The 25,110-nt window shown below is 35.8% G+C and overlaps 2 protein-coding genes across 9 annotated transcripts in view; both read right to left on the bottom strand.

Annotated features, from left to right (window-relative positions):
• BAG2 (BAG cochaperone 2) overlaps nucleotides 1-877 on the bottom strand; it is an 83,208-nt gene extending 82,331 nt beyond the window's left edge. For 5 of the 6 annotated variants that reach the window (XR_012126383.1, XR_012126386.1, XR_012126385.1 and 2 more), the window contains exon 1: nucleotides 405-877. Coding sequence is in view for 3 of the 6 variants with exons in the window: in XM_073225075.1 (XP_073081176.1) it covers nucleotides 405-517 (113 nt within the window). In the remaining 3 variants the exon portion in view is untranslated. The remainder of the gene's footprint in view (nucleotides 1-404) is intronic. The other variant, XM_036998376.2, reaches the window with a different exon arrangement.
• Nucleotides 878-2,425: 1,548 nt separating this feature from the next.
• Nucleotides 2,426-25,110, bottom strand: part of ZNF451 (zinc finger protein 451) — a 70,995-nt gene continuing 48,310 nt past the window's right edge. Inside the window, exons 10-15 of one of the 3 annotated variants that reach the window (XM_017661014.3) lie at nucleotides 22,207-23,807; nucleotides 20,247-20,390; nucleotides 19,050-19,180; nucleotides 17,974-18,160; nucleotides 13,675-13,746; nucleotides 2,426-4,171 (exon numbers count right to left, since the gene is read on the bottom strand). In XM_017661014.3, the coding sequence (XP_017516503.2) occupies nucleotides 4,125-4,171; nucleotides 13,675-13,746; nucleotides 17,974-18,160; nucleotides 19,050-19,180; nucleotides 20,247-20,390; nucleotides 22,207-23,807 (2,182 nt within the window). In that variant the 3' untranslated portion in view covers nucleotides 2,426-4,124. The remainder of the gene's footprint in view (nucleotides 4,172-13,674; nucleotides 13,747-17,973; nucleotides 18,161-19,049; nucleotides 19,181-20,246; nucleotides 20,391-22,206; nucleotides 23,808-25,110) is intronic. The other 2 variants (XM_073225074.1, XM_017661015.3) reach the window with 2 other exon arrangements.

Raw genomic sequence — 25,110 nt, forward strand, 5'->3', positions numbered from 1 at the left:
CTGACATTTCTTGCTCTGAGGTGTCCTTTCACACTAGGGACTACTGAACAGCTGCCTCTTACAAGAGCGCCACAGGCAACGACCAAGTCAACATCTGGGAAGACCCCAGCCTGGCCCCCAGAAGGTTCTGGAAGTTCTGGAGACCCGGGGTGTCACCGTCCCTGAGCGCGGCGTCACCGTAACTCCTGCCTTCTCTGACTCTCCTCGGCTCCCGAACGCTCAGCGTCTGTCACTCAGAACGGGGCACGACAGCGCGCGCACAGGTTTTGCCTGAACCGAGCGCGTTTCCGGAGGCAAGGAGAGGAAAACCCGCAGGACACAGCGCCGCCGCGCCCGCCCGGAGGGGCTGCCGGGCGGACCCCCAGCCCCGGCGGGAGCCACGGCCCCCGCGCCCCGCCGCGCACCTGAGCTCCAGCTGGTCCAGGCTCTCCAGCAGGCGGCTGGAGCGGTCGGCCATGGACGACGAGCGGCAGAAGCGCCCCTCGTTGGCCTTCGCGCTGATCTTCGCCTGAGCCATCCGAGCCTCCCGCGCGCGCCGAGGGGTCAGCGGCCTCTCCGGCGGCGGCGAGCGGAGAGCGCCCGCGACCGCACGTCGCCGTCACCGCGCGGGGCGCCCGCCTCCTCTGACGCCCGTGGGGGGCGGCCCAGGAGGACGCGCCGCCGCCGCCGCGGGGCCCCCCGAGGGCAGGCGCCGCCCGGGGCAGGGGCGCGCTGGCCACGCCGGCTCAGGAGGCAGGGGCCCGGGGGGTGGGGGCCCGGGACGGGGAGGACGAGCGTGTCCCGAGACCGAGGCGGTGACCCCGGCCCGTGACACCCGACTCCCGCGCAGCCTCAGACCACCGAGCCGGCGCGCGGAGGCCCCAAAGGGGGGCTGCGCGCGCCTGCTCTGCGAGGGCCCCCCGGCACCCATAATTCACAGCAGAACCACACACGTGCAAGTCCTTTGATGTGGGGGGAGTGCGGCGCGGCGGAGGCGTGTAAGCCCAGCTCCGCGCGGTGTGCGCGGGCCCGCCCCGTCCTGGTACCGGTTCCTCGCCGGGGAGGACGGTAGTTAGGCCTGGGCACCACCACGGAAGCTGACAGAGAAAAATGAAAAGCTACCCCGTCTTTTGGCTAGCTGGATATAGGATGCAAGGGGAATTTAATTTTTTTTTTCTTCGAGTGAAATAATCGGTGCTAAAACCATTTCACACCCAATTTATTTAAATCTCTTAAGAATGAAAAGATGCAGTAGGCCACTAGTTTCAGACACTTTAAAAGTGCGCAAGTACAAAGATTTTTCTGCTGAAAAACTTGGACTTTACTCCCATCTCATTATAGCTGTACACCTTGTATTACAAGGATGAGAATGAACGTAAAATGATGGGTAATAACAGTTTAAAGCTGAATCACAACCTTTAATTTGAGATCAAAGTCATTTAAATAGTTGACCAGAGATGAGGCCCTGAAGCCTGGATTCCAATTCCCTCTGAACTCGAATGAAATACTAATAAAACATTGGCATAGGGGATTTAACCTCATTAAATATATTGTCATATAATTTTAACACACACTTGGAATCTGAAGACATTTTGTGAAATGGTTTGAAAGTCAAGTTATTTTAGAATCGTCTTGGACACTCTCTCATATCCTTGATCTAATCCATAAATAGATCCCATGGGCTCTTCAGAATATATCCAGATTCTTCTGCCCAGTTCCACTGCCAACCCTTGGTCCCAGCCACCAATTCTCTCCCGGCTTACGGCAGTACCCTATTTGGTCTTCCCGCTTCCGCTCTTGCCTCTTACTATGTTCTCCTACAGTAATCCTAAGTAAAGCAGACCATGCCACTTTTTGCCAAAAAACTTCAATGGCTCATTTCAGAACAGAAAGGCCTCAAGGACTTCATCTCCTATTACTCTCCTAACTCATCCTGCTCAGCCCTGCTAGCATTCTGCCTGTGCATATACCTCAGGATCATTTGTAGACCTTTTCTCCCTCTGCCTGTAACACTTCCCCACAGTTGCACGGCTCACTCCCTCACCTTCCTTAGGTCTTTGCTCAAGCTCTGGTCTGGATCTTTCCTGACCATCTATTTAAAAAGCAAGCCCCCTGCCCTATGCTATTTATCTTTGCCTTCCCTATTTTCTTTCATCACGCTTATCACCTTGGATATACTTACTGTCTAACACTCTATCCAACTACCCCCAGGTAGAGTCCATAAAGGAGTATGGGCTTTGTTTTACTCAGTGGTTTACCTCAAGTGCTTGGAACAGCACATTGTTAAGTACTCAATAAAATGCTTTGTGAGTACTGAATGAATGAATGATGTAACAAAGATACGCATCTTGGTCAGTTAGAAACATTTACTTTTGGTAATTTAATAACTTTCTATAATACCACAGATTACTTATCCTCCTGTCTAAATTAAGTTCAAATTATGAAGTAATTTAAAAATGATTTTAATTGTTTAACAAGTAGAAATAGTGACATTAATTAGAACATTAAACAATTCAATTACCTTTTAAGGGTCATGTTGAAATACCCCTTTTGTGTCATATGAAAAGCTTCAGTTATTCTTTACCACACACATCACAAAAGCTTATTAATAGAACATCGGTGCACATCCCATGCGTGTGTGGCACCTCTGGCAAGGAGATGTCTCCTTCTCCCTACATCTGCCTGACCACTTTTCTTTCTGGAATGGCCTTTCTGCTCCACACTACTGAGCAAGTTCCTGCATGTGTCTTTAAGGTCGGGTCAACAATGGTCACCTCCCAAAGCCTTGCTCAACCACTTCACATACAAATTAAAAATACAGTGTGCCCACTTTGAACAACTAGACTGGTGAACTCTCAAGCTACAATGCCTACAAGAAAAAAATGCAAGCAGGTGGGACAAAACTGGCCTCTTAAAAAATAAAAACAAATTAGATTTCAATGTGGATTGGAAAGACAATAGTAATTTTAAAAAGTAATGTTATTTTACACTAAAATATCTAGTTGCAGAAAAAGAACAAAATTTTAGCCATAACTTTTTTCCAATCTTATAGAAAAATTTATATTTCTGGAAAATTTTAAGTTTGGTGTAAGTAATGACTATTCAAAATTTTTAGGGATGACATTTCTGTTCAAAAAACATGAAGCATATACACAAAGATAGGAAAGCGCCTCTTAGCCTTCTAATTATTTAATGATTTTTATTCACAATGAAGCCTCAACATTTAAAAATTAAATATGTGCCACCAAATATAAGAAACTAATAATGAATTACTAAAATGAAGATACTTCCATATGAAATAAAAAATTTAAAGGACTAAGGAAATTATTCCTGAGTAGATCTTCAACATTATTTTTTGAAGAATATTATGTTTACAAAAACATATATATAAAAGGACTATTATTAAAAATAAGTTTAATTCTATGCAAATATTTTGAATCATTCCCTTTAAACAGTAGATAATGCACATCACATAAAAATCTAAGCAAGTAAAAGCAACAGACAAGGTTTCCTTTTAATAATGAAATTAGTATGTATTTGTTCTTATTCCAGCACTGTGCTGCTCTAATTAAAACAGGAATATATAGCTGAGTGAAACCCACAAAGAACACTGCTGGCAAAATTTTTAATCTGTTTCCATGATCAGTTTCCATTACTCTTCTTCTGAAAATCACAGAGATCTCAAAGGTAGTATATATTAGTGCCACAGGAGAAGTAGAATTTAAGAGAAAAACTGAATTATGACAACTTTATTTATATTCATTTTCACTACTAAAAAAATAAACTAGAATGATCTAAACAGTACAAATAAAATTAAGGAAATAATGCTACCTGCGAAACACATAAACAAGTCAAAAGCTTTTCTATTTTTTAATTCTTATAACTAAACATGTAAGTTCAAAGTTAACTGGCAAACTGTAATATCTATACTAGAAATACACGATTTATATTTGCATTAACGTATTCGATTCCTCTGTACACTTTTGCAAAAAAGCACAAAAATACAAGGCAAATATGTAAAAGCAAAAAAAGCATCTTTTCAAATGCATTTGTCCTAGTAGAGATCTCATCTTTAGAAAACAAATTTCAAGAATTTATCCCAAGTATCTTCAAGGCCACTTGATGTCGTGTGGTAGTATCTTTAATTACATTTCCTCAAGACTTCTTCTAATAGCTTCTTCTAATTCCACATCTGCATTAAAAGACAGAATTTTAATCGTGCAGAAAACTAATAAACATGTCCTGTATATAAGTCTCATTAACTACATCTGCCTTTTTAAAAAGGAAATACAAATTTAAGAAACAAGATAACTTGGCAGTTTCTCCACTGTAAAATGAGAATCTGGATATAATCTCAAATTGAATTATAATATGTAAGCTTAATGTGCTAAGGAACCTGTAAGTTAACTCCATTTAAGGATGTAGAAAAAGTTCTAGACTCACAGGTAATCACTAGATTCAACATTAAAAAAAAAAGATCTATTTATTTCCAAAAAGAATTGAATTAATGCATATACACTTAAAATAGAAATAGCAACACAAAACCATGAAATGGCAAAATCTCACAGGCTATTAAAATTTTACGCTTTCTAGCATCTAAGGCAGAGTTAAACTCATGGCTTTATCCTGTCTTCTGAGAAACATATATACACATATGCACTCATTTTACAAACAGTCGTTGAATGCCTGCTATATCCCAGGAACAAGCCTATAACAGTGAATAAGATAGATATTTTGGGGTTCACAGATATTTCTCTATTTCCTCTCTGAGAATGATGGTACAGCCCAGGAGGGTAGAATTAGGCATCAATTTCTTGGCCTTCACTAGCTTCTCACACCAGATTTCTCTCATCCCATCCGTTCTACAATTTCTCTGAGCCTACCTGTCCCAGACACCAGTGATCTAACATGCATCTGCACCTTCCTCTGAGCTCAGGCACTGGTGTTATATTGTCTGTAATTTCCAATACTACAGGCTAGTACATGCTGTGTGTTAAACTAAAGCTAAATTCCAGGTCAGTGAGTGGCCTGAATTCAAAGGGATGAGGAAATTCAAAGAAAAGCCAAGATGCTCTTAGCAAAGAAGAACAAGGTGACGAGACTTGTACAGGATATGAAACCATATAAGGTCACAGTTAACTAAGAGTGTGGTACTAGTGCAATAATAGGTAATAGACCAAAGGAACAACATAGCTCATACATATATGGAAACTTATCTGTGACAAAGGTAGCACTGGAGAACAGAAGGCAAAGAGGGTAATTTTAATAAATAGTGGTGGGTCAATTGGTAGGCAATATGGAAAAAGTAAAATTTTACCCCTAGTTTATAGAATACACAAAAAAACCTCAGATTTACTTTATATATATATATATATATAACCATGAAAGGCAAAACAACAAAGCTTCTGGGAGATAATACAAGGGAGTATCTTCATGACCTTAGTGTAAGAAAAGATTTATTAAACAGAATTCAAAAAACATGGCAAAGAATGGTAATTTGGAATGTATTAAAATTACTTCTATCCATGAGAAGACACCACTAACGAGTAAAAAGGCAAGACAGAGTGGAAGAGAATATTTGCAATATATGGAACTTGTACCCAGAAAGAACTGAAAGATTTCTCAACCCGAAAAGTCAACAAAAAGATAATCTAAAAGAAAACTGTCAAGATGTGAAAAGGCACTAACAAAGGAGTATGTCAAAATGGTCAATAAACATTACTCACCAGAAAAATGTAAATTGAAACCACACAGAAATATCAGTACATACCTACCACTAGTTAAAATTAAGAAGACTAAATAATTTCAGTGATTAGTAAAGATGTAGATCAAAGGGAACCCATATACAATACTGGAACAAAAGAAATTGGCACACCACTTTGGAAGAACAATCTGGCATTATCTGCTATAGCTTAACACAGAAAATACCATTAAATTCCATTCCTAGGTATATATTCCCAGAAACATGGACATACGTGCACCAAGAGACATGTATGAGAATTACTTGTAGATGCCAAAAAGTACAAAGCAAATGTTTGTAATAGATGAACTATGATATACACATAACAACAGAATATTATACAGGTATTGAAATGAACATACCAAGGCCACAGGCTAACATGTAGATAAATATGTAAAACGATGATTGAAGGCATCCAAACACAAAAAGAATATAGACCAACTTATGTTGTACAATATGATGGACACTGACTATATGTAGCTATTTATATTTAAATTAATCAAAATTAAATAAAATTTAAGGTTCAATTCCTCAGTTAAGCCACATTTCAAGTGCTTAGAGCTATAGGTGACTATTAGCAACCATACTGGTACAGATAAAGATTGTCATCATTATAGAAATATTTTCATCATTATAGAAAATTCTATTGGACAGTGGTGGTCTATATGATCTCATTTAGATAGTTCCAAACCAAGTACTACTAAAGTAGTGTTTCCAGACATGCAAGTGGCTACTAACCTTTGGGAAGGAGTGCAGGGAAAGTAACTAGAAGAGGGAAGCCTCTTAGAAAAGTTATTTTCTTTTGGCACTCCAATTATAAATATGTTAGGCAGCTTAGAAGCAATATAACTTGCAAACCAATTTAAAAAGTAAAAAGAGAAAGCTAAGAATGAAATGGAACTAAGTACAAAAACTTTAATGTCTTCACTGAGTTTATATGAATTACATGTGCCAGTTAAAAAGATGATAAAAACAAAAACCAACTAAGTGGTTCCACTTCCACTAATAGTGAACTAGCACACTGGACTAACCGTCCCAGAGATAACAGTTATGAACTATTTAAGGCACTAGACAGCAACAAACATCAGAAACAGGACAGAAACTGATCACTGATGGCAAACTGCAAAGGACTAAATTTACAGCTTTATGGTTTTCTGCTGCCTTAGGGCATTCCTCAGTCCTTGTGGAAAAAGAAGGCAGAATTTTGGCAGAAAGTCAAACTCTGTGGCCTAAGCAGTCAAAGTCAAAAAAGTTGGAAAATGAAGTTGGGGGTGGGTGGTAGGTAGGTGGATGGGTTTCAACGATACGAAGAGAATTCCAGCAGAAACAAGAAAGCAACACAAGTGAGATCCTCCAACTTTATAAATCCTTTGTTGACATCTGAATTGCATGTACACAGGAGAGGATTCAAAATTCTCAATGAAAAACAGTTGGAAAGCTTAAAAAAAAAAAAAAAGAAAGCAATTTTAATTGTTGCCTTCTGTGGAGGAGGCAGAGTTTGGAGTTTGAGTCTTGCAAGTTAAGGGGGGAAAAAAAACAACCAACCTTCCTTAGATGAAGATAACAGAATCCAGAGAATCTGTAATATACATCGATAACATCCAGTATACATCAAAAATCACTTGGCTTATAAAGAAATAAGAAATATAACCTCAGAGTCAAGAGGAAGATCATACTGTCAACAAGTAATAGCCTCCAAGATAATCAAGCTCTTTGGATTAGCAGAGAAGGATTTTAGAAAAGTTCTATTTTCAAGAAGTTAGGATAAATGGTTAAGAAATCTCAACAGAGAAATGAAAATTATGAAAAACAACTAACTAAAAATTTTAGAACTGAGAATACAAAATTTGGGATGAAATATTCACTAGCTGAAGTTCACAAAGGAGACGGCAGAAAGAAGCATCAATAAACTTGAAGGTTGAGCAACAGAAATTATCCAATACGAAAAACAGAGAGAAGAAATATTGGAAGAGAATGAATAAGCCTTTGGGTAAATTTTAGCCACCTAACATGTATAACTGGAGTTCCAAAAGAAAATAAGACAGAAAACGTTGCAAAAAATTGTTTAAAAAAGGCTGGAAATTTATGAAATTGGGGGAATTTTATAAACAGATATAAAGAGCTAAGAAAACTCCAAGTGGGATAGATACAAAGACAACCACATCCAGGGACTTTATGAAAAATTGATCAAAACCAAAGAATTACTGAAAGCAAGAGGGAAAAAAATGACATATTATATATAGGGAAACAATATTACAAATTATGGTGACTTGTCATGACAAACAATGGAGGCCAGAAGAGCACAGAATGACATCTTTAAAGTGCAGTCAACCAGATTCTAAAACCAGAAAATATACCCTTTAAAAGTCCAGAAAAAATAAAGATATTTTCATATAAACAAAAACAGGGTATTCATCACTAGCAAAACTGCATTACAATATAAAAGGCATAAAATTGAAAGGAGTTTTTTTAGGCTAAAGAAAAATGACACCAGATGGAAATTCTAATCTACTGAAAAGAATGAATGTCACTGGAAATAACAACTAATGGGTAAACATAAAAGACTATATATTTTTCTTTTTTTTAAAATTTACAACACTTTTTAAAGCAAAAAATAGTATCGTGTAGAGTTTATAACACACATAAATGTAATATACATGAAAACTAAAGCTTAGGAGAGTTGAGGGCAGTAGGTAAACTGACCTATAGTGTTGGAAGGTTTCTTTCTACATTTTGGATAAAAAGCAGAGTAGCACTCAGCACAAGGTAAAAAAGCAATGATCATTTAGTAATCTTTAGAGAAATCATAAAAATCAATGTAATAGGTTAAAAATAGTCAATAAGTATATTAAAATAGTAAGCACTAAATACATAAAGTAGAATAAAATATAAATATAATAATCCAAAAGAGGGTAAAAAAGGAACTAAGAAGCAAAAGAAGGGACAAAGAGAACAAAATGGCAGACAGGAATCCAATTATATAAGAAGAAACTACGTTAAATGCTTATGTACTAACAAATCCATTATTAAAAAGTAGAGATTGCAGTAAATCAAAAAAGATCAAATCTTATTGTGTCTATAGCAAATGTACTTTCAATAAAAACATTTTATAATAAAAAGGATAAAAAGTACATACCATGTAAACATGAATAAGAAAGCTTGAATGTCTATATTAACATCAGAGAAGAAAGATTTCATGATAAAAGGTGTTATCAGACATAAAGAGCACTTCATAATGATAAACAGGTCAGTTCATTAGGAAGACACATCCAAGATATATGTGCAATTAAAAAACTGAACTTCAAAAGTATAAACCAACGGAACTAAAGAGAAAAATCCACAATCATTGATGAAGAGTTCATTGTCCCTACTGCAATGATAGATCAATTAGATAAAAAAATCAGTAAGGATAAAGAAGACCTGATATTATTAACCACCTTGACCTAATTGATACTTATAAAGTATTTTACTTAATAAACACAGAAAACACATGCATATGGAAATGTTCACCAAGACACACCACGTTGGGCCACAAAAGCCTCAATAAATTTCAAAAGATTTAAATTTTGCGAAGTATATTCTCTTACCACAAAATTAAAAGTGAATAATAAAACGTTTAAATATTTGGAAACTAAACAATATATGTATAAAAAGCCAATGGGTCAAAGAAGAAAATATAAGGAAAATCAGAAAATATTTCAAACTGATTATAGCAAAAATACAAGATACGAAAATTTGTGTAACACTACAGAAGTAGAGAGTTGTTGAGCTACAGTCTGTGGGCCAAATCCAGTACAGTGGCAATCTGTGTGAATAAAATTTTTGGACACATTCACATTAACTTGTTTATACACATATGGTTGCTTTCATGCTATAATAGAGTAATTGTAACAGACACAATAGAACCCACAAAGCCCAAAATAATTACCACCTGGTATTTTACAGAAAAAGCTTGCTGACTCTGGCTTAGAGGGAAATATACACCTTTTCATGTTTATATTAGAAAACCACAAAAATCTTAATATAGAAAGATAAACCCAAAGTAGAAGGAAGGACATAAAGAGAAGAGCAGACTGAAAAGAGAGAAACTATCAACTGAGAAAAGTTAATTCCTTGAAAAGATTAAATAAATCAATTAACATCTAGTTAGACTGATCAAGAAAAACAAAAATGACCAAAAACAAAAACAAACAAGGAGATGTCACCACAGATCCTACATCAAAAAGTATAGAATAATGGAATACTATTATAAGCAACTCTATATTGGTGCATTTGACAACTAAGATAAAATGGATAAATTTCTTGATAAACATAACTCTCCAAAACTGTCACAAAATGGAACAAAATCTGAATACCTATGTATTAAAGAAAATGAATTTATTATCAAAGACTTCCCAGAAAGAAAAATCCTGGCACAGAAATTTAAAAAAGTCAACTAACAAGTCTATATCCAGAAAAACTATTCTTCAAGAATGGAGGAGAAATAAAGATATTCCCAAATAAACAAAAGCTAAGAGAGTTTGTTACTAGTAGACCTGCCCTACGAGAAATGCAAAAGGGAATCCTGGTTGACATGAAAGTCTCAAAGCTATATGAAGAAACAAAGAACATCTGTGCAATGTCTTTGTTTTTCTTTTATATGGTTAAGTCCATGTTTCTCTTACTCTCCTTTCTCTCTGCCTCAATTCCATTCTCTTCAAGAGGTAATTACAGCGGTAGAAAGAACTAAGGAGTTAGACCTGCATATGAATCAAGCCCCAGTCATTCTGAGGCTGTGACTCTGAAGGCACATTACTTAATGTTTAGAACACTTAAGTTTTTATGTAAAATGAAGAGAATATTCTGACTCTCACAAGTTAAGACTGAAAGCAGCTGTGGAAGTATTGGATATTTCAAAAACATTAACTGAATTCAAAATGAACACACTAGTCTCTTATTCTTTCTTTGTTATTTAAACCAGCTGCAATATGGAGTTTTACTGTTTATGTTATATTATAATATTAATATTTATATTGATGACCGCTATTAATTGAACAAACTCTAGGGCAAATTACTGACATTTACAGAAAGACAGTTTTGCCTTGGCCACCATTCACATAATGCTGTCCTCCTCCTTTTCCAGTGATCTGAGCCAGAATACCTCTGTTATATAGGCATACTTCTGGAGCAGACCTTAGGTGCAGGTAACAGTAAATAATAATCATCAAAATCACAATAATATCAACAACAATACATATACTGCTTACTGTGTGCCAGGTTATTCTAGTTAAGATAGGTATACTAGTATTTTCATTTTTAAAATGAGGAAACTGACACACAGTGAAATTGTGATTTGCCCAGCATTACATAACATGTAAGTGGCAGAGATGAGTTTTAATCCAGGCAGTCCAAATCCAAAGACTGCACTATTCATTACCACATTATGTGACCTCCATTTCCCATGTCTAGTATCTGAAATAGATTATATAGGACCTTTATGATTGCCCTGGGTAGTCAGAATATGATACTGGTCTACAGAGATCGACAAAGACTGAAACAAATCACAGAGGAAGGGACGCAGACCTGAGGGAAACTGCTTTTCCTCAAAATAAAAAGCCAGAGGCCAACTTATCCTGCCTTCTGCCAACATTTTCAAACATTTATTGTTGTATCAGGAAGGGAAGAAATGAGAAGAGACCAAGAATTTATTTAAACTTTCTGAGTTTTGCTGTCAGTTCTGGGTAGAACACCATGTTGCAGGGACAACAAGATCACCTAATATTCTCTCAGTCAAACAGACTCTGTGTTCATGTCCCTTATCCAGTTACAGACAGATGGGTTGTAGTAGCTCTCAAATGTTGCTTTGTTAAGTTTATTAAGTTTATTCATTCAGCAAACAATCATTTGTGCCAAACACTATGTTAGATGCTGCTGAAATAAAGATAAACAAAACATGATCCTACTCCTTGAGGAGCTTATAGTCTGGGGAGGATGAGCAACGTAGACAAATTTTTTTACATCCATTGGGATAGTACAAAGGAGCCTATAGGAAACAGAAGTTAGTTCTCTACAAAGAAGAAAAATCTAGGAGAGGCATTGACCATACAAAATTGTTTACAAAATGGCAATTTTATGTGGTTTACCCTAAGAAATCATATTTGAGGTAGCTCTTATTGGGTGAAAAGGAGAGGGAAACAGAAGAGTATTAGAGAAGGTGCAGAGAAGATCATGTTCTTTAACCTACACAGAACACTGTGAGCTTGTCACACTTACTTTATACAAAGCATCAGGAAATGAAACACACACATAATACCCCTCCAATTTTTCTTGGATTTAGAGCATTATGCCCCTACCTCATGTGATCAACTACTTAAAAGTTTAACATATCTTTTCTTGAATTTTTTAATGATCCTTTTCCAAACTAAAAAATTATAAAAACAAAAACTCTCAATCTCCAAACCGTAAAATATACCACACTGATAAAATTCTAGCAATTCTGATACATACTCAGTTACACATATTTCAGATTTCCTGCTTTAGCCAGGAGCGCACAAAACTGTGAAGGCTTCTCCCAAATGTGGTCATTTAAAAGTTATATTTTTGTTTGGCATTTTCTATGAGATCAGTCATGGGTGGCAAATAAAGGTTGCAAAGTCTCAACTATTTGGATGCTCAGCAGTGTTTATACTGTTTATCTTTTAGTCACCCTGATAAACAAGTTAGCTGGCAGTTTTTGTTTAAAACTAACAGAAGTTCCTTCATTTGTTTAACTCATCATTATGTGGCTGCTAAGCACTGAGCTAGACCTTACAAGACCATGTTGGGAAAATATGTTGACCAAAAAACTTGCTTTCAATTCTGCTGTAGATTTACTGCCAACTTTGTTTAACCACTGAATTCTGGCTATATGAGGGAAAGATTACAGTTGTCTACTTCACTGAATGGATGAATCAATTCCACTGCCAGACTTGAATTTCCCAACTCCTAATAGCACAAAGCTCTAGTATGCTCTTAGTCAACTACTTGCATCATTAGAGATCAAGCAAATACATAGAAAACAAACAGGATGGACCACTCTGTGCCTGTCAGCCTCATTTCCCTCCCTACTTCTAGGCGCCACATTCCCACTCTCAAATCTCCAACAAATACTATGTTGGAATGTATATAAAGACTCCTATTTTGTCCTTTAATGTCAAAGATACCCACGTAATAGCTTCAACTTACTCAGTCAAGTACTTTCTAAAATTATTGTTTTATTTTTCTCCATGACTATTAAAAAGCAGTGTTATGGAAAAACCAAAATAAGAAATGGGCACATGACACAACCAAATAGTGGTACTACTAGCAAATGACTTACTGTGAAGGAAGACATAAAGTTTTCTTTAACCTATGGAAGGGAATAACTTCTTTAATGAGAGAGATTTGTTAATTTATAGAAACTGTCCATTAATACTTAGATGTAAGTCCTTGTGTTCATAGTTCTACTGTATAAATTTTAATAGTCTTACTACTACTCACAATAAATACAAATTAGGAAAATAAAATCTCCTTATCTAAGTTAGTCAATTTTTTCTGCAATAGATCAGAAAATAATTACTTTCGGCTCTTGGGAATGGTGGGGGTGGTCTGCACTTCTTTTGTCACAACTACTCAAACTTGCTCTTGAAATGTGAAAGCAACAGCGCAGACAGTACTGAAACAAAGGTGTGGCTGCGCTCCAGCAAGACTTTACAGGATCAGGGGGCAGACTGGATTGGGTCCAAAGGCTGTAACTGGCTGATTCCTTTCTAGCCTCCTAAACTAGTATTGTCCCTAAATCATCTTATGTGAGAACATTTTGCTTATTATCTATATGAGGAAAAATATTCTTCAAACTCAGGGGTAGGAGGGAGTAGAGGGGAGAAAGGAGAGAGGGAGAAAACCCAAACCATACATATACAGTCAAGTAAGGAAAAGGTTTAACTCTATTAGGTTACCTTCTGTGGAACTGAATTCTTCTCCTTTTATTAAAGGACTTTTTATGTCCATGTTATCATCACTGTCACATTCTGTAAGGCAGAATCCACAAATGCAAATGTATTTGTGAAAATTACTGTGCCATAACTTAAGTATTCTCAAACAGTAGTTTCAATGATTTCTCTCATACCCACACTTACTAATTACAACTCACTAGTATTACACTACACCACTTTCCCGATAGGTTGGTTTCTCCAAAACGCTTACCAAATATTACTTAAATCAAGAAAAAACTAAAATCTAATGAAGGAAAATTCAATTTTTAGGTCTATATTATTCAAAAAAATTACTTGAAAAAGTTCTTTTAATGTAACTATTGAGGAAATATAGAATTCTAGTATTAAAAAAACTGGAAATTTTAAAAAGCTGGTATGTTTATTTCCATCTAGCAAACAAACTCCAAAGTTTCATTTGCACAAAATCATCTTAATATTTTTTTAAATGGTGATAAAACTCTTCTGTATTTTGAAAATCATATGCATTTATCTCTATAGATACCATTGGTTTAAATTAACAATGCCTCTGCATTGCACAAACTCACTTACCTGGTATCGTATATGCTTTCATAATGAGAAACCACAGGCTTTATTAAAATGACATGACTGACCAGGTATTGTAAAAAGTCACTTAAAATCTGAACTATGGTACTATTGGTGATCTAGCATTTGACTCACTACTTTTAACACTACATTTAAATCAACATACATATATCATAGTGACTGAATCAGGGTTTAAACAATTAAGTACAAGTCATAAGGACATATTTGCTTCTATTAAAGTATGTAAAAACTTAAAACATACATCTAAAAATTAAATATTTATAAATAAAAATCATTGTATTTTACTTATATATATTCCTTTGCTGCAAACATTTGTTATAACAAGTCATCTTTTGCCATTCTAGCAAAAAATACTATTGCTTTTTCTACAATCTGTTATATACACTTCTACAATGTTTTAGGGGAATAAAACATTGCAATTGAAAAAACAAAAATTATGTCTTAAGACATTAGGAACAAAGAGAAAACACCTTAGGTTTCTGTTATTACACTTTCAAAGTCAAGGCCAGTCAACAGCAGCATGTCTTAACTGGCCTAAACAATTCATCATTGCATAAAAGGCCTAAGGCAATAGTGCAGGTGTGAATCACAAGCATTATCTTCACACTAGGTTGCAAATATTTTAAAAGGTTTTCTTTGCCTCAATCAGCCCCACCTGTAGAATAGACAAAATTATTGTTTTCAGTATCCTACTTTCAGTAACTTAAACAGAATTAATTGTATCAAACAGATTTTTTGGATGGTGCCCAAAGCAGCAACCTATACTCTCATTAACAAACAAGCTGAGGAGGAAACAACAGGCAGAGAGACTTGTAGAATTAAGTTTAACAGTAATTTTATGTAATACCTATTCAAGAGCATGATGCTATTTCAATCCTCCATACTTTCACAGCATGGGTAAAATTTTATGTCCAATTTTTAGGATGGCTTTAAAAATCTGTGTAATTAGTATGGCAAAATAGATACCAACCATACTTAATGACTCCATCCCATGAATTCCAAAATGAAGGCATAAACCAAACAGATACAACAAGGTCCTAGGAGCCTTGAAACCACAAACGACCCAAAGTTGTATGTAATATTGTATAGTATGTTCCTTTTGGGGAAAAAGCTATAGAAAGCTTTCATCAGATTATCAAAAGGGTCCACTGCTTTCTACCCCAAAATCATACTGCCTTAAGAAACTGTCTGTGTGTCAAATCTGAAGATAGGAACACTGCGCTAAGCGAGGTGAAGGGAGTTATCCTGGTATTCTTGTGGTAACCAAATTTACCCTAAAGGTCCAACAAGAATTACAGTATTTAATTTGTAAATTCTGTATCAATTCTGATATGTTATAACATGGATAAAACCTGGGGACATTATGCTAAGTGAAAGAAGCCAGTAACAAAAAGACAAATGCTGTATAATTTCACTTACATCAAGTATGTAGTCTAATCAAAATGAGAGACAGGCAGTAGAATGGTGGTTGTCATGGACTTGGGGAAAGGGGAAGAGGGAGTTACTGTTTAATGGCTATAGAGTTTCAGTTTTGCAAGATTTTGAGTTCCAGGGACAGATGGTAATGATGGCTGCACAACAATGTAAATGTAGATAATACCACTGAACATACACTTCAGAATGGCTAAGGTGGCAAACCTCATGTATTATTTTACCACAAGAAAAAGAAATTGGAAAGAAAAACTAGAAAAAAAAGTAGCTAGAAATCATATTTTCTTTTTATGGTAGTAGTTAAAAAAAATAGCTATTTAGCAGGTTACTGTTGCCACTGTACACCAGGGGTTCTCAGCATCCTTTAAAAACTGTAAAAGATCAAGGAGCCTTTAAATATCCCAAAACCCAGACTGCACCCCAGACCAGTTACAGCAGAATCTCTGGGGATGGGGTCCAGGCATTAGCACTTTTTAAGGCTCTTCAGATAATGCCAATGGGCAGTCAAGGCTGAGAACCACAGTTCTAAGGGAAAATCCAAGTGCCCAGTACCCAGAGAGCAGCCTTCCCTTAATTCCCTTATGGTCACAGAATCTTGTATTTATCATAAAGGTAAAACAGTTGGGTCTACCAAAAGGAATCTATCCTATGAATAAACATTAATCTAGAAATACTTAAAAAAATACCTATTTATTGAACACCACAGAGCTTTATATGCTATGCTAAACACTGATAGCACTTATTCGTATACCTTACAGACAGGAAAAATGAAGTTCGGGAAAGTTTAGTAACTTGCCTAAAATCACGTAGTTAGGAAGCAGCAGAGTCAGCATCTGAATTGAAGCCCATGCACTGCATTTCACAAACTTTCAGGATAAAGTACACATGTGCCCCAAAAAGCAGTAAACTCAAAAGAGCACAGATTATGAATGACTAAAAAGAAATACCTAGAGCATAAGAGGCATTCAGAAGGGAACAATCAGCGTATGACAAAACCTGGGTCTTGCCTCCAACTCTAACACACCCAAGCAGACCTACCTCTCCACAAAAGGTTTCACATTGTAAGTTACAAAAGAAATGCTACCAAAAGCAGGAGCACAGGAGGAGGAGGAAAAGGGGGTTGGGTTGGCTTAGGGTGTCAAAGGTAAAAATTTAAGTGTTTTAGAAGGATGTTAGCAGATGTTGTTAGGGATCGGAGGAGGGACAGTAAAAGAGTGAAAGAAAAAAGATTAAAAAAAGCAGTAGTAGCCAGACAGAAAAAGCAAGTGGATAAAAAAAAAATTACAGAATAGGGAGATAAAACTCAATACTAAGGCATAACATACACAGAACTGATTCTTCCTTTAAAGAGCACAGTTGGGTTTATACACCAACGATTCCTAACTTTGCAGAAGTGAATTGATCCACTGTTAGAAGTGATTACAGCAAAGTTCTTCAGAATGGGTTTTCAATGAAAATGTGGCTCTAAGAAAAAAATAACTAGGAGGAGAGCAGAGCTGGAAAATGTAAAGGCATATAATAAAAAATGCCAAAAAATAGTTTCTCATTGAGGTCATTCATTCATGGTTATAAATTAGAATGTTTAAAAATTATTTTTTCATTGTCTTCTATCCACATTTATTTCAAAAATTATGAAAAAATAAACAAAAACAACATGTGAATCCCCAGAATCACATCTAAACATTGGGTTAGTGAAAGTGGGTATCAACATGTCCTTTCATTGAATAATCTCAGAAAGGTAGAGAAGAAAGTGTTAAGTTCCAGGGATAGGACAGGAGGGACCTACCCCAAGGAAATAAAGTATCTCTCAGGGTTTCATTTTGTCAGTCAATCTTCTAAATGGTCCTTTCATTTATTTGGTATTGCCACATTTATTGTTTTCTGGTTTTATCTATAAGCAACTTTGCTTTCTGAAAAACTGAAAATAAATTTGGAATTTCAGACACAAAGTGAAGATATGGTTCTGGGCTTTGCCAAAATGTATCAACACATTTCAAACCATGAATATATATTTTTTATGTGTATATAATTTTATATACATGAATATAATTTTATCTTATTAGAGCAATTAAGGATCCAAAAAATATGTCTCTTTCTTCTAAAACACTAAAGAATGAAAGTGATATAAGGAAAAAAATAAGACAGGAGTCTGAGAGCACGATGTTTTAGTAAGCAGACAGCAGCTCACTAACGGACAGTTTATTGGTTTCCCTCAGCAGTTGAGTCTCCTCCTTTTGGGCGGTTTGCACTGTGACTGCAGCTGCGTACCTTTGGTGGAATCAGATATGCTATTTAACAAGGCACACATCATATCTCCCTCTAAGTGGTGAGGGTTTAGTATATGTGCTGGCCTCTGAGTCTTCTTAAATTGATTCTCTAGCTCCAGAAAACCTTGATCTCCTGAGAGGATGGTGAAAGGAATTTGCTTGGGTAGTTGTTCATCTAGACGGCCAGCCTAAGTTGGAACAAATGGCATAAGTTGATAAAAATCAGCATTTGCATTTCAAATCAAGTTACATCTATTTCAGGATGAGCACATACCTAGGAGGTATATTTATTAGCTTTAGCTTTTTCCCAGCTCCCGCCAAAGTATGATATATAAAGATCTCCCTCACAAATTAAATATACCACACTTAGTCAAAGATAAAATGCCATTAATTATCATCTATTTTATGTGCCACTAAGAAACCAAAAAAAAGGTCTAGCGAGTTAAATAGGAGCCCTCCAACATAAAGCTGGAATGCTAAGGACTACACACTCAATCTAAGGGTAAATAAATAAATTTGCCACAGAAAAAAGGTAAGTAAGGCAATCTGCATGAATCAGCATTGGACAGGAGCAAAAAGAAATGTGCTTTAAAACATAAGCAGCAGTCAACAAGTTTGCAGAGCACATTCCTGTTATCAATGTGACACATAAACCCTTAAGCAGAGAATTTATCTTAAACAGGATCTCAGGTTGGCAGTTTTTCTAAAACACTGGCAGAGACAGAGGCAAATGCAAATCCCATCTTGGCCAGCAGTGACTGTTAAGGTGCCTCTCAATTTCAGAGATGTTAAAATGTGCAAGTGTCTTAGCATACATCAAATACAGTGTCACCTGACCACTTATTCCATAGATAGCTGCATGAGCTGAGTCTACTTCATGCAGCTAAGAGTCCACTAGGAGTAAATGAGTATGCTATGGGCCTTTGCCCTCATTAGTCATAAGTAGAACCTGATACAGAAAATTTTATACAAAAATATAGCACTGAAGAATGATCTACATGTCATTACAAGTCAAGTGGCAAAAAATCCAAATGGGTCCTACATTCACATCCCACTTCAAATAAAACAATGACTCACATGCATACATATGGCAAAATCAGCAGCATCTTTTCTGTTACTACAGCGAGGGTGAAGGAAGAAACATCCAATCCTATTCAGATAATTATAGATCTTACAGTTGAGTGGAGGCTTCCAATTGGTGTTTCCTCCTATAATTTTTAGAAAAGACATAAATGATAGTCAAACAGGGAAGAAAAAGAACACTAGATACAACTAAAAATTCTATCAATGAAAAACATGCAAGAAAAAGATTTTTCTAGATGGAAAGTACTATATTAGAATGCAGAACAATTCAGTTCTAGTGCAGGTGTCACTACCTTGTTGCATTTACCTTCTTGGGAAAGTAGACCAACTTCCCTGAATCTGCCTATTCATCTGAAAACTCATAGGGATAGTGAGCAGAATCAGAAGTAATGTGGAGAAATTTCTTTGAATGGCATCATTCTATATGAATGTAAGCTTATTAGTTTTTTACAAATATGTCAAAGCTGTTCAAGTGGATAGAAATAATGGACAATCTGCAAAGCTAGATGTACAAAAAGATGATCCAAGTCAGTACATGTCTATATTAAATCCAAATCCTCCTCTTCATATGCTGTTCCTGTCAAACATGAAGTATATCAGATGCTCACTATACTAAACTTCTATATGTCAAAGGTCTCTCTGCCAGGTTTGATCAATGGTTTGTAAAGAGATTCATAGAAGTTGCATATTTATGAATAGTAGTAACAATGAACTGAAGAGGGAGTTACGGCATGTTGAAAACTTCAGTGCTGCAGGTACAAGTTTCAAGTTCAAAAACTAAATCTACTGTTTGAGTTTTACACTTTGGAAAAAATAAACTTTTCAGCCTACTTCCATATATTTTAAAAGTAAGGTAAACTACAATAATCAGTAAGCATGCATTAGTACTACGTATAGTACCTGGCACACTGTACTGCCGAATAAAAAAATTTTCAATCTGTAAGATTCACAAACTCTGTGCTACCAAATAAAGCTAACATTTACCACAGAGAAACATAAAAACAAAAATATTCTAGCAGAGTAACTATAAAGTGGCTTTGCAAAAAATACTGCAAAGTGACAGTATTCCAATTATATCCCCATGTTCTATTCAGGAAGGTTCAAGAGTAGTCCTTTTAAAGTGAACCATATTTTAAGGGAGGAAAAAGAAGGAGAGGGGGTTATTTCAAATGTCTTTTTTATTAGCCATACCTTGAAAGCCCCAAATAAACGTTCCTTGGTTAAGATGCCCTGGTAGATGACCAAAAAAGCTTGACCAGTTATCAAAGTCTACAAAGACTATATGAGTCATGGTTCGTAGGTATTCCAAATCTGGAAGCTCAACAACTTCATCATCTGAGAAGAAACATTAACATGAGTTTGATAATTAGCTAAAAACATTTTAATTTTCCAAGTTTAGATGATACTAGAGAATAAGATCCAAAAATATTAATCTTGCATGTTACTCATTTCTACTTAAATCTTTTCATGAAACCCAAACCTGTACATGACATGGTATATTTCTATCATAAATAATACTCTGAATTATTTCAGAAATTTGATTATCTTTTCTAAAATGTATGCCATTGATCCTAAGATTTTCTTTAAAAGTCATTTACAAAAGGAATTTTTAAATATTAATGTACTGAAGAACTAGAAGACCAAGTTTTACAACTAAATAACCAAAAACTTTCACCATCCATCAAAATAAAGTTTCAAGGTTACCTAAGAAATTTTTCCTCACCAGAATTTCATTCTTTCCCCAGTCTAGACTGATTTATTCATAGCCTCTGGCTCTGAGATTAAACACCCTACAGAAACAAGATAACCTACAACTGTTTCTATAAGGTGGTGCAGAATAGTACTGACCATAATACATGTGCCCCTCTTACTTCTTTCAGGTTTTTTTCTCTTCCACTTCTTATTCTCCATTCCTTTCCCTTCCTTTATACTTTTCAACCTTAACAAGGCCTTAAAGTTTCAAGTAGTAGCAATGCAAATCTTAAAATTTTTAATTATTTTTAAAATTAATACCTTCTACTCCAACTAATACACTCCCTCAAAGATACTACTGCCATCCCCCTCCCTCCCATTTCCAAGCCACCCATCTTATATTTTTTAAGATTCTCAGTAATTGTGGATTTGGACACAGCAATCTTCTATCAAACACAAAACAACACAAGTTCCCAAAAAGTAACCAGAAGAGCAAAAAAGCACAGGAGAACATAAAACAGTGTGACCACTGTTTTACTGTTTGAAATAGAGCTGAATGGGTCTGCAGCATGTCACTCAATCACTTCTTACATAAACATGCCATGACTAAAGGTGTTGCTGAGATCTACATATGCTACAGAGCAAGCCCATTAAATTCAATGGTTTATAAAATATTTTATTAGTCCAGATTTTCACATATCCTCATTGTCTCCACTCTACACTGTATAACTTACCAAGCGCTAATATTTATTTAAAAAGATACAGACTTAAAATTATACTCCAAACAAAAAAAACTCTATTTCTAAACAAAATATTACATTTTCCTAGACTTACTTACTTTTATCATATGGAAGAGGAAAATCCAGAGTTAAGTACCAACAAGAGGAGGTCCATACTTCAATTTTTACCCTACTTTCCTTCAACTACTTGTAAGTCTACTTCTAATTGCTATTTTAAGTGTAAGTAAAAGCTTTGCTTCTAAGAAAATCACAATGAAACTTACAAATTCTGAAGTGACCTTTAAGATTTCCCATACTTGAGGATACCAAATAAAAACAAAAGAATTACTTGATTTTTCTTTTTAATGAACCTACATCTAAATGATAAAATGTAAATGTTAGTAATGTCCAGGATAACTTTCAAATCTGCCTTTCAGAAAAACTAACAATTTCATCACTCTAAATTCCTCTGCCTTTTGTAATAGAAGAAAATGTTATCTAAAATATACATTATTTAAAGTTAACATACTCTTTGTCCCCTTAGGTTTAGAGTGCTGAATGAACTGGTAGGACTATAAACCCCTGAAAAGTGTATGTACAGTAATTAACTGAGTAACGTATCATTGTACTGTGCTCCTTGCTTCAAATCACTATTACAAGCTGTCACAAAAATAATGGCTGTAATTTTTTTTTTAATCAGTATGTGAAATTTGTGCAGACATTAGAGTCGTAAGCCATACCCATATTCAGACAGCTTAGGTCATTCTCGGCTCCCTTCTCCAAGTCTGAATTTTTTGGAGAATTTACTGCCTGTTTCAATTTTCTCTCTGTGCGTGAGACACTGGCAGCAAACTTGTACAGGCTCGTTTCTTCAGATCCAAAAGGTGCCACACTGGGTTTCTGTAAGAAGCAATGATTTCTATGGAAGTGCTGCTGAGCACTCTTGAGATCATGGAATGCGTTGGTGCAGGTCCCACACTTGATCACATACAGTTGCTCCTCTTTCTCCTCACTCTTTTCTTCTCGGTGTACTTGATGGACGTGCGTGTTCATGTCAGCTATATTCTGTGTTGTGGCGGAACACAAACTGCAGCGAAACCACAGTTTACCTTTATCCAGCATGACCTGGAGACATCTACCATAATCTTGCTTTCTGTTGAATTTACAGGTATAACTCTCACGGCAACCACAGGTTAACAGGTTACTGGTTTCTATTATTGGAAAGTCACTCTCAGTTTTAATTGATTTTTCAGTTTTTTCTGACACAAACACATAATCTATGCTGTGATGTTCCTTGTAATGATTCAAAAAGGCTTCTTCCACATTAAAAATAAGATCACAAAGCCCACAGAAGTACTTAATCTTTACCTCGTTATCATGCTCATCTTGGCAATGTCGGTACAGTGTTTCCACCTTGTGAAAAGTCTTTCTGCAATGGGCACAGCTGTATCTATGAAACTGGTGACTTGCTAAAGACATGCAGTGCTGTTTTACACATTCTTGGGAATCAAACATATCTTCACAAATTCGGCACTGCCATTTACCCCTTGGAGGACTATTTGCTGGGGAAGGATCAACAACAGTAATAGTTGAAGAGGGATTCTTAGCAGTCAGATTACTCACCAACACTGTAGAAGATGATGGCAAGATTTCACCTTCTATCTCATCCGTCTCATAAAAATATCTGTGTCCGTTATGAAATTCAGTCACATGTGCCATGATAGTCTCCCTTCTTGATAACTCCTTTTTGCATGTCCGACACCAGAAAAGAAAGTTATTTAAATGTGCCCCTCCATGAATACGGCTCATATGTAAACGGATGACCCCTGAATCTTCACACACCTTTCCACAGACCACACATTTATAACACATTGTGTTTGCTGAGAAAACATGCTTTTCTACTGCATCTTCACTTGGAAATCGCTGATGGCACTCACAAAACCAGGTTTTAACAACTGGCTTCTCTGTCTGGACACAAACCCAATCTTTTTTATCTTCTAAATTCATCCTTTTTTTTGGAATGATGCCGTAATCCTGTGAGCTAGATTTCTGAATAGACATAGTTCTTTTAAGTGATGAAAATTTTGATTGATCTAGCAGTAGATGCAAGTCAGGAGGTTTTTTCCCTTCACTGCTGTGGCAATAAAGTAAAACTGATTCTTCTATTGAGTTAATGACTCGGACTTTGTGTCCTGAATTCTGCTTGTGATTTCGGGTACTGGTTTCATCCACAAAGATTTGGTTGCAATTTGGACAATAACCTCTTAATATGAATTTCTCTGCAACTTGGGCAATGCTCTTCTCAGCTACAGCTACAGGACCAGCATTTCGACAACGAACTCTAAATTGGATTAAAAAATAAACTTGTAAGTACTTTTTAAATACAGTATCTCTGTTTTTTATTGTAGGAATTATAAACATATAAATAAGTACTAAGATATTTCTCAATAAAGATGGAGATGATATAATAATATTCTATCACCTCAAAATACCTGAGTATTACCTACATTTTGTCTGTTTCCAATTCACATATAAAATGGTAAAACTAGTATTAAAGAATTTTAAAAAATTCAGTCACTTTAGGAAACTAAAAACAGTATCAAATGACTTGATAGAGGACCTTATCAGGCAAGCACATTATTAACTTCTCTATGGTAATTAAAATGTACAGAGGAATACTATGGTAAGATTCTTGAGTATCTGCTCTTTCAGAACTGATTCATTTTATGTCAGGAAAATACCATGATAGTTGCTTTCAAACGAAGAACGAGGCTCAATTAAGACCACCCACTATTCCAAAAATTTACTCAAAATAAATCAACTTCTTCAGAGGAAAAGTAAAATGCAACAACTGTGCTTCAACTGTCTTCCCTTCACAATTAAACTCTAAAGAGAACAGATCTGCTACCATTCCATATACTAAATATATTTTAAAAGTGGGAAATTATACAAAGTATGGCCCCTAAGTAGAGTATAATTAAACTGGAAACAAGGAGTGATAATAAAAACCCCTAAATATTTAAAAATTAAATCTCAGAATCTTTAGAGGTTAAACAACACATTTTTAATCTCTGGGTCAAAGTAGAAATCTAAAGGGAAGAGGGAAAATACTGTTAACAGAATGAAAATGAAAACAACCTATCAAAACCTGAGCGATGCAGGAAACACAATGCTTAGAAAGGAAAAAGAAGGTCCAAAGTTAGTCTAAGCTTCTATCTTAAGAAGCTAGAAAAAGATAAACCCAAAGTTTAAAGAGCAGAAATTAACAAACTGATAAATAGACAAACAAAAGAGAAACATCAGTGAAATCAAATGCTGGTTGTTTAAATGATCAACAAAAATTGGTTTGATATAATTACAAACATAAAAGACTGATTTTTTTTTTTAATGAAGCTATGAAATAAATTCCTGAACCAAGTATAAGCAAAAGTTTCTCAGGAGAAAGCATATCCATAAGGAAAAGAATAAATAAACTTAATAAGATTAAAAGCATCTTGCCACCAAAAGATATGAGTAACAATATGAATATGCAAAGTCTACACTGGGAGAGACTATATTCAGGGCACATAAATTTGACAAAAGATCTAGATGACATCAAGAATTCCAACTTACTATTAAAAAGGCAAACAATCCAAATTTTTAGA

Source organism: Manis javanica, chromosome 16 (assembly GCF_040802235.1).
Source record: "Manis javanica isolate MJ-LG chromosome 16, MJ_LKY, whole genome shotgun sequence".
Taxonomy (NCBI): domain Eukaryota; kingdom Metazoa; phylum Chordata; class Mammalia; order Pholidota; family Manidae; genus Manis; species Manis javanica.